The 10,895-nt window shown below is 47.2% G+C and overlaps 1 protein-coding gene across 1 annotated transcript in view; it reads left to right on the top strand.

Annotated features, from left to right (window-relative positions):
* Positions 1–10,280: 10,280 nt before the first annotated feature.
* The window catches only part of LOC119097373 (glycoprotein 3-alpha-L-fucosyltransferase A), a 1,730-nt gene continuing 1,115 nt past the window's right edge, over positions 10,281–10,895 (top strand). Inside the window, exon 1 of the mRNA XM_037220418.1 lies at positions 10,281–10,895. This exon is cut by the window's right edge and continues 1,115 nt beyond it. Coding sequence (XP_037076313.1) covers positions 10,281–10,895 — 615 coding nt within the window.

Here is a 10,895-nt window from a genome sequence, read left to right as displayed (position 1 = left end):
GAGACGGGGTGAAGTGCATGACTGAGGCGCTCGGCTCCGGAAACTCGGCACACTGGCTTTTAGAACGGCAGGCGAAGCCCGATCAGGTGCTTGGTCGTCACTTACCGCCCTGACCACTCGAAACCGCACTAAAGGATCGCCCCTTTATCCCGTTACGCGTGGAGTGGTAGGGGTAGCGCAATGGAAGCGCAACAAGGGAAGAACGCAGCGTAATGTTACGCTCAGGTATGGCTATAAATCATGACAGTCTTTTATGTGCCAAACCTTGAAGTCGGATAGCGGGGGTTTCCTCTCATGGTAAGCAGCGCACCCCTGGGTGTGGGAGCAGTGGTGCAGGAGAGCCATACTCTATCCACTGTTCAAGTTGGGAGAGGGAGCATCGATCTCCAACGGAGTGTTCCATATATCGATGGGTTTTGAGCTAAAATGACCATTTTCAAAATCATTCGGTGCAATTCACAGTCCCACCCTGCTTAAGAACTAAACCCCTCTACTTGCTGGGTTATACACACGAAAAGATGGGAAGACTATTCCGAGGGACGTATTTCAAGGTCACCTCTGCATTTATGACTTCATAATAACCCACATTCAAATCCCGCCACTCCATAAGCCATGCGACGATTAAGGCCAAGAACAATTTAACGTTCGAGAACAATCTAATCTAACGGTCGAGTCGTTCATATCTGGCGTTTTTTTGCACGATTTCCGCAGATAGCGTCCGTTAATAAGCGTTCAATCAATGTTGCGCAATGTGCGATAACGTGATCAAATCATGACGCATCGGGGAGTATCTGTACTAAACAGCGGAACCGTTGCGTTGTCTAGAGCAGTCTTTTCCGCTTAAAGGCAATCCAATAGCTATAAGTGAGCCTGTTTTACCATATGCGATGCTTGCGCCAGTATCTCCAAAAGTGACGCATTCATTTTAACTGCCCCCACCCCCCACCACCAACATTTTCATATTTAATTTGCGTTTAGCTTATTTTTGTGCCACCTCAGACATGCGTGTCGATCTACGTAGTTCATCAACTGTCTTTCTCAAACCGCACTATACACTATAGGCTTCGTGTTGTAAATGGCAGCATCTCATCCCATCACGTACGGCAAATGGGGACATCCAGGGGATAACACTAGGCTCCTTAAGTACCAAAGGCTGCACTCTGGCTTTTTATATAGCCTTGGTTCTTCTGCATGGCTGCATGTAGTTTCCTCAACTTATGTTCATGGAGTGCAAAATGGTATGACGTATCCCTCTAGGGACCTCCATATTAACCAGGAGACCCAGAATGACAGCCAAAATGCACCCCGCGCTGAGACGGAACGGCCCTTCAGCCCTCGACCAGTAATGATAATGTGCCCCCTTGCGCTCTACTCGCGGGGCTTTTACCCCTTGCCCAGAAACGTGAGGGGTCTTACAAATGTTTCATGGAATAAATCGAAATGAGGTCAAAATTGAAAAGATTCAACTAATATCCGCCTGAAAAGGTTTACCATCTTGCAGGATCGTTTAGTAAAACACATAACATGAAACAGTTTGAGATCCTGCACGCTTGTAATCCGAGGAGACAGCGATGACCGGGATTACAGTTTTCGTAAAAACGAACAGCGTTAGCCGCTTTGGACCCATTTCCATCAACAATACACGTTCAGGAGTTCCTCAATGTCTCTGAATGACACAGCAAACAAAATTAGACAAAGTTTGTGAGTTTCGTCGGTTTAGAAAGAGTCCAGTGAGCCGTTGTAAAATGAAAAGCTCCCGTGATTTACTCCATGCAATGGTCAATGCTAGAATCCTGCAGTTTATTGACTTCAAAATACAAGGGAAATTTATCTCGCGGTAGCTCCTGGCTTCTGTTTCTGTTCTGGTTAGAAGAAAAATAACAATAAAACGAAGGAGAATAAATGCTCAAGTGAAAGGATGGTCTCAGGAAGGTGGACAGTCGTGTTTGCTGAATGGCACAGATGAGTCGAAGAGACATGATGGTGTACCAGTGGAAACAGCTGCAAATCTATATCTAATATGGCATCCATGACATTTAAATGTTCTTACATTGTGCTGTGTGAATTAAGAGTGGATGATGTTCTTCGCCTTTACCCCGCTCCCCCCCCCCGCAGTCACCGGGCTTTGCTTTCTAGTGGAAGTTCTTTAAGGATACCCTTTGCCTGTCCCCTTCCCCCCGCTTTGAAACGTTCTTACGCCTATGAACACACCAGTGTCCGTTTTTGCCTCGCACCTCTAGCTCGATGAAGTGATAAAGAAAAGTTATATTTGGAGCTCGAGCGCCTATCGCGATCGATCGAGGTATCACACTCCTGTGCAGCAGCGTGCTGCACACAAGCATGATGGCGCGGGGTGGGTCCGCCGCCGCACTTATCTCGCCGGGTCCACAGAGCGGATCCAAATATGTACGCAGTGCTTCAGAGTTTCAGACCCGCCGCCAGAACGCCGGTTGTGAGGCGCCGTAACGTGCAGAACCGCCGGGTGCGGGGGGGAGGGGGAGGTGTTCGCTGGCACCGAGCCGCGCCGGGCGCAGCGCAGTAGTGTGCACGGACGCCGCGGGGCTGGTGTGGCGCCGGGCGGGTCGCCGCGGGGTGCGCGTAGCGCGGCGTCGCGTCGCGGCTGGATTGCAGTGTTTTTCTAAGTAGAAGGCCGTGTCTGTAAGCGTTGAGCGGAGGGAAGCAGAACAAGCACCGGTCGGAGACCAGTCTGCCGCACGCTGAGGTAACTGCGCCCTAATACTGCACTGGCAATTCTGGGATTGGGCTTTGGCGTTATGGGGAAGCTTTGGGGTCGGGGACGGCCCCAACATATGGAAAATCGAAAGATTGGCGTAATACGCTACATTGGGAGAACCATTCGAGACGTCTCTTGATCCTCACGACAATGGGGGTTCCGTCAGTCTTCGGTTTGACAGCATTTTCCCATTTAATTTCATTCGTTGGTTGCCAGGGACGGCGCTCCTCACCTGGGAAACAGCCTCCCTTATAACTATTGGCATGTTTATAAACGGAAAGGAACGGGGGCTAGAATTGCTTTTGAACTAGGGTGGGAGCGAAAAATTCCATCGCAGAAAGACCATGCAGGAGTGACAAAATCAATTCACAAAAAATGGAACTTATGGGCTCGTGACCGATGCTTCAGCAAACAAGGACATCTAGTTTAAGTTGGCATGGACGTAATGTCATAAAGCTGACAAAGCTTTTTGGTTTTTAGTGCCTTGAGCCGTTAAAGTGAAATGTTTAGCCGTTAAGCCGTTAATGGTAATCCCATGATAGTGGCCTAACTATGCCTAACGTAAAGAGGCCTGACTTCATCTCATCCTGTCTAACCTGTTTGTATCACAGCAGCAGTTGTGGGTTACTAATTCTTGCACAATTCCTATTGCCACTTGCCATGCACTTAACCAACTTAACCTAACTTAGAGCAGTCAATAGGTTGTACACCATCTCAACTCACCTATCTGTTGACAGCGGCACTTGTGATAAAAAACATGATATAACTAATTTTTGGCTGGTTTCAACTTGCGTTTTTATTCAGTTCACTTGTGTATGCTTGTTGACATCAGACAAAACTGACAACACACAAATCAAAATACTTGAAATCACTTTGAAAAAACTTAATTCGATTGCCATGGTTAACCTATGTCAATGGCAATTATGGGTATGCTCCACAAAACAATCTCTCTTCTCCAAAAGTAACATAACCTTTAGATGACCATGCCAGTGTTGCTGCTTGCCTTTTCAGCTGCAGCGAAGGCATCTATTTAGGCTTGTTTATTCATAATTAATGACAAAATTTGACTTGTTGGCTACGCATTTTAAACGGAACGGTTTGACTATTTGTTACATATGATGTTTAACTCATATTATAATTGCTATGCAGCTTAGGGTATCCTTGTGTTAAAAATATAGTGCATATATAAAGCACAGTCATTTGCCAGCCAGCAAACCATGACAACTATAGAAAACATCTGGTTAAAGCAACCATGAGTGACCACTTCAAGAGATTTGGGGCAAATAATCAAGAATATGGAACAAAATAAACCCATTGCATGTCTTGTGGCCCCATAGGTTGTCCTATGACAAAACTCGATGGACTGAAACAGAAAACGGTTAACTCTGGTTACCAATCGTGTGTTCAAAGCAGGTAAGGTAAGCAATTACTTGGCTCACAGGAGGCTTATTGGCTTCTTCCTGCTCCTCCAAGACAAAAATCCTGCTGTTTTGCATGGTCTGCTGGCAGACAGAGTCATCCCACTCACCCCCCCCCCCCCCCAAATATAAATATCAATCGTGCCCACCATCCTACGAGATTAAAATGCGAAAGAAGTAAGAGGTGTGCATGCTGCACATCTCCAGAACGCAGAATTTCGCCATCAAACACTTCTGTATTAGCTGCGCCAAGTCTGTCCCAAAGCTCTGTATGACAGCATTAGGATGGCCTTGTCAGGTGGCCTGGTGAGTTAGACATTCGAAAAGCGCCGATTTATCATTATGGAGCACCGCCATGAGCTAAGAAAACGGTTAAACGAGGGTTAACAGGGCAGAAATGGCGGTAAAAATAAGTTCCGTGCTTCACATTGCCTCCTTCATTCCCTGTGAATTGTTCACTCTTGGAAACATGTTTGAGCGGCTGGCAAATTAATCCAATTTATGTATGAAATATGTACAAGTTTGCAGTTGGAGAATCTTGCAGAGAAACTGGCTAACATTTTAAGCAACAGATGGTACCTTTAGAAGCAATCCAAAAGAAAGGAAGAATAAAGTGGTATCACATTCCTATGATACCAAGAAAAATAAAAGTAGTGACATAAATATAAAGACTGATATTTTTCTGACAAAATTTTGTTTTCAGCTGATTTGGCCTAAAATCTGTTAAGATAAGTGCTCAAATGGTGATATTCGTCTTGTAGATTTAATTTGAAAGACATTTCTTGAATCCTTCACTCCTGCATTTCGGGAGAAATGCAATTTAGTGCTCAAGCTTCCTCGGGGAAAAAGAAACACATGGAGTAAAATTCTTTACCAGGCCTTGGTGGTATTTGCACTAGGTTCTGCTTTCATGGTGTGGTGGTGAGACGAAAAAATAGGGGATGCGTGAAACCTTGCATCTGGCACACAGCTGCTGATTGTAATGCATTTTGTAAACAAACCAAACTTAATGCGTGCAAGCGGCTGGAGTCGCTGGGGTTCTTGGGCTTGGAGGTACCTGGCGCCCTTGCTCTGTGCATACATAGATGTGATTCAGATGCAGATGAGGCAGGACATAGCCATAGGTGTACAGGTTCTGTGGAGCGTCGTTTATGCTTGGTGGTTTCAAGTGAGCTCGGTTTTGGATGACATCTGAAAACCTCAGAAAGGGAACTAGGGGTTTGGCATGTGCGATTAGACAATGCCAGATGGGAGTGAAAAGTTCACATAAAATATGAGGAAAGTAGTGAAAAGTTCCTCCTCATAGGGTGTTGCTTTACACTCAGAGGCGGCAATGCTAGGACATTGAAAAGAGTCCTCTAGACAGTATACTCCCCTGTTTCATAAACATCCTCCTCAGTGCTTCATGGTTTTATTACGTCATGGAGCCTTGCACAACACTAATTGAGAGCCAATTGACGACCATTATATTTGTAAATCGCGCTCACGAATGCCAGATGTGAACGCCTTGAAGTTATATATTGTTTTACCGTGACCATCGCATGGCCAATGGAATGGCAGGATTTGAATGACGCTATTATGATGTCAAGAGTGCGGAGGCGATTCGAATTACTTTTCCCGATATACTTTTCCCCACTTTCGCGAGCGTGTAGCTCAGAAACTAAAGGGGCTTAGATCTAACAAAACGGCAGAACTCTGAATTTCACTGAAAGGCCTACAAGATGGCTTTTTCTGTTCACCACCCCATGTAAATTTAGATGAAGTGTTCCACATTTTTAAAGGGTTTTGAATTGAAACCGCCATTTTGAAGATCATTTGGTGCGGTTTACAGCCCTGCCATTTTCAAGATCTAGACTCGTCTAGTTCCTGGGCTACATGTCCGCGAATATATGCATAATTGTTCGGGGAGACAATTTCAAGGTCACCCAGACATTCATGCCTTAATTTTGACGTCATCAAGATCATGTCATTCCATTAGTTGTGTGGTGGTCAAAGCCAAGAAAAGTGTAATTGTCGAGTCGTTCGTGTTAAGCGTTTGTGAGCACGATTTCCAGATAAATAACGGCTTGTTTCCAGTATTTCTGGTTTCTGAGTAGGCGACCCCACCGATCTGACTGTCTCTGGCTACGAGAAAATACAAGTAGGAAAAGAGTATCCAGATGATTCTGAAAGTTTAACAAGTATGCTACATTACGGCCATAGCGTTAATAGGCGTAAGTGGCAAAGTCACGGCGAGTGCGCAAATTTTGAAAGTCGATGTGCAATAATGAAACGGATTGAGCACGGCTGGACTTAGACCCGTTTGGGTTTTGTAATGTCAGATCCTCATATCTAGGTCTATGTTGGCCGGTTTAGTCGTATAATATGCAGTTTCAAAAGTGATTAATGTTAGGGAATGCTCCATATTTGAATATGTTGAGGCAAACATCAAATATGATGAAATATCCTCATTTGTAACTATTGAGATATTCTGAAGCGAAAAAACTGCTGTAGACCACACAACTTTTCTATTTAGCCACCACGCTCCTCACTGGGTCATTGTTTTGTAACGTCATCATACCTTGCACAACATTAATTGAGAGTCAATTGACAGCCGTTATGTTTGAAAATGGTACTCATGAACGCCAGATATGAACAAAGTGACAATTGCGTTTTTGGGTCTGGGTCGCCGCATTACTGATGGAATGACAGGATTTCAGTCACTTTATTGTGACGTCATGGATGCCTGGGTGATCTTGATATAGTCGCCCCGAAAAAGCCCGCACATCTTCGCGGGCGTGAAGCTCAGAAACTAGAGGGGTTTCGGTATTAAGAAGAACATGATTGCAAACTGCGCCGAATGATCTTGAGGTATGTCTGGACGATTCTTTACACCGGACGGGCTATCTTTTTTAAATAGACCAAAATACTAGAATTGAAAGCCAAAACCGGGCTGTCACACAGACATGGATGTTCTCGTATGGGGACCATTTACGCATGGCAACCCAGTCTTGACTTCCAATTTTAGTATCTAAGGTAGGACTTTATTCCCTGCTTGATTTGATAATCTCACATGCCTTATAATTTTTTAGGAAAGGTTCAGCACTAAGTAACATACCTTCGTCGCACCCATTAGCAATTGTGATAAAACGATGCATGCCTTTAAAATTGGCGGTTGGTCGTGTCATTGCGTGGGCACCCATGGTATTTTCAATCTGCCTAATGACACAGCCGTTGTTCTGTGAAACACGTCGCGAGTAATATAACATTCATAAGTTGGTCAACGTGTTTTGATGTGAGTCACTTCTTAGTGAGGAATCCTAAGATGCATATATATATATATATATATATATATATATATATATATATCCGCCGCCATGATGAACTCAGCGCAAATTTCGATGGCTGCATGAGTAATAATAGATATGGACACGTTTAAGTTATTTAATGCGTTAAAATTATGTCGCACAAAATTGACGTTTTCGCCCCACTTATAAGTATGTACTGATCTTGAAAAGATGCTCAAGTGGGCCTAAAATTTGAATCGGCAGTGCCCAAAAGACTTGATTGAAGAGCCGTCACCGAGCAGCTTATGTGGATGCATTTGACAGACAAAGGAAGCTTCGGTTTGAACGAGCTAGCTTCTCACCGTTCCGCTCGTTGTTGTTGTTGTTGTTGTTGTTGTTGGTGGTGGTGGTGGTGGTGGTGGTGGTGGTGGTGGGGGGGGGGGGGGGGGGGGGCATGATCAGGTTCCGGATCCTGACACGCTTCTTGGAGCTGATGAGCACGTTCCTCGGGTGCCTAGTTCCGCGGCGTAGACGAGACGTCAAAATGTTTAATTCAAATACATTACCTGCAGTGCGCTAGAGTTTTCATGTGCCTGAATTTCGCCGACTTCTTAATAACGGATAAGTTTTTGTCGCAGAATTCGAGGCAAAAATACATTCGCAAGCTTCAAACGCCGCCTGCCAAAAATACAACAGCAACAGGCGTAACGCCGGTGCTTCTCCTGTAAAAACAAACCACATAACACATATTCTTCTTTTGGATATTCCGTGTGTGACCTACTGCCGCGCGCCGCCGGCATGCACTATCCTCACCCGGCTGTCCCTCGCATGACTGACTACGGACTGATCGTATGACTGCTGTCCTGCGTGTCTAGGAATCAGCGTTACTATTAATTTGTGTGCAAGGCAGATGAGACGCCTGCTACACCACCTATTTCCATATTATGTTCCCTGTCAGCACAACACAGCGTAATATAAACTTTCGGAGAGCTGTCTGCCCTAGCCACGAACGGGTCCACCGGCCTTTCATTTGCCGTTATTTCAATGTGGCCGGCTTTATCCGCTGTTTCATGCAGGACGAAGGTGCACGCTTTGCTTAGAAAAGTTCCGTATCTACGTATGTCGCAGGCGTTGAGCCCAACCCGGTATTTTAGGAGACAAGTTGGCGTTCCATGTAAAGCCTTCGTTTCATGCGGCTTCAGTACAATTGCCATTATAGCGACATCTGCCTGAAATCTTGGTTGCCATTTGAAATGCGTACCAGGCTACGTGTGCCTTCTATAATCATTGTTATTACCTTATTTGCCGAAAGAATATATCTCAGTTCTGGCATTCCGCTGAAAACAGGCCGACTAAAGCGTGTGCAGCATGTTTTAGATTGCTATTGCGTGCTTGCCACATCGCCGTGCCGTAGCTGCAGCTGTTTGGTATCCAAGGCCAGCCGAAACCTGCACACCGTCTTGTAAACATCCGCCGCTCTGCCGCTGGCATGTAACAAACACGTCATCCTCAGTTTCCTTGCCTGCGAGCGTTATGGTAAACCCGCTGAAGGATGCTACTGCTGAGGCGCCTTTAAGCCTGAAGGGGACTACAGCACCTGATCACAACATTCTACGTATTATGCTTCTTTTAATGCACCGTCGTATGCCCGGGTATTATGCTAGTGTGATCAGTTATTAGTGCGCGAGTATCTTGGGAGCAGTATGAAGGAAAACGCATCGAACAGAACAATTGCAGAGCGCGTGTATTGGTCCGAACCGACCTCCTATTCAGATGCAGTATATCACGTTACGCACCTGCATGAAGCTAGAAACATGCGATTCTAACCTCGTCGGCAGTTCATACTGACGAGAACCCGAGTCATCGCACTTATTTGGTATCGCAAGCTAATGAGCTTTTGTCTGCGCTTTACAAGCCAGCGGGTTGGCTGCGAATCAAAAGGGCAAAACATTTCCTTTCAGTGTGCTTGCGAATGGATCCATGCGCGTCATAATAACAGACCTTGCAACCACAGTTAGCACTGGAACCGGTTTGAGACTATGATACTGTGAACTACGCTGGCATGATGGAACTAATAAATTGTGGGAGCATTGCCGTCGGTTAATAGTCGATCGTGGGAGCATTGCCATCAGTCAACAGACCTCGAAAGCATCCATGGTGATGCGCAATGGAACACCATTATGACAAGTTTGTTATAAGCCATCCAGTACTAACTTTCAGAACTGCCGCTCCCATGTTGGTCATGTTTTTGGATAGCTTTGATTTTGATTTGTTTATTGATTTTTTGAGTAGGTGTGATTTGCACTACTTTTGGAAGGGTTGGAGTTGTTGTGTTATCGATTGTAAATTGCGATGCAAATGACATGATTTCAAAACGACCAGACAAATATCCTTGTGTTTTCATGACTTAAGAAAACTAACATCCTAAATGTAATTCCAAAAAAGCAAGCATGCTTTAAGTTGCCGATTGTGCCATGGCGCATGTGTGCGATGATATCCAAAGGCAATCGCCCGAGCACTCAGTTATGCACTCTGGCCTCTGCGCTGACACCTATGTCGGTGACCGGCACCTTCTGCGCATTTATGCACCACTGACATGGCAGTGACGACTGATGAGTGACTGCCCTGATCTCTGTTCGCCCGCAGTGACACGGAGCCGCCGCGGCGCGCGCACGGGCCATGGTCGGCCCGCTGTGGTGGGCGCGGACGCTGCTGATTGTCTTGGTGGTGATGTGCATGGTGCCGTTCCTGATACTGCGGCCGGCGCCGCGACCGGCGCCAGCCGCCTTGCCGGCCGCCGCCGCCGTGCCGCCCACCGCCGCCTGGCCGGACGGCGCTTTCTCGGCGGCGGAGCGGGCGCGGATGTCGACGCTGGGCCGCGTGGTGCTGCTGGGCGAGCGCCCGGGCCGGCCGCGATCGCGCAACTTCACGCTGGCCGTGTGGCGGCACGGCCTGCGTCTGGAGCGCCGTCTGATGCGCTCCTTCGGCGGCACGCTCCGACCGCCGCTGCTCGGCTGCGACGTGCAGAACTGCCGCGTTCTTTATACCAGCGATCCGGCGGCGGCCGAGGCGGCCGACGCCGTCCTCTTCCACCTGCAGCTGACGAAGAAGGATGCGCTGCCGCCGCGCCGGCGCAGTGAGCAGCGGTGGATCTTCCTCAGCGACGAGAGTCCGCGCCATGTCTTCCTCTCACGCAACAACATCTCACATTACAACAGCGTCTTCAACTGGTCCATGGGCTACCGGTACGACACGGACGTGCCGGTGCCGTACGGGCGCACCGTGCCCGGCCGCTCGCAGGCTCTGGTGACTCCCAAAACCAAGATGGTAGCGACCATGGGCTCCAACTGTGACGGCAGCGGGCGCTGGCAGTACGTGCGCCAGCTACAGAAGCTGCTCCCCGTGGACGTATACGGTCGATGCGGCACGCTGAAGTGCCCCGGACACTACGACAAGGACTGCAAGCTGCTGGGCGAC

This window comes from Pollicipes pollicipes, unplaced genomic scaffold, assembly GCF_011947565.3.
Source record: "Pollicipes pollicipes isolate AB1234 unplaced genomic scaffold, Ppol_2.1 Scaffold_4295;HRSCAF=5057_pilon_pilon_pilon, whole genome shotgun sequence".
Taxonomy (NCBI): domain Eukaryota; kingdom Metazoa; phylum Arthropoda; class Thecostraca; order Pollicipedomorpha; family Pollicipedidae; genus Pollicipes; species Pollicipes pollicipes.
Note: the sequence above shows the minus strand (reverse complement) of the source record. Positions and strands in the feature narration are given on the sequence as shown.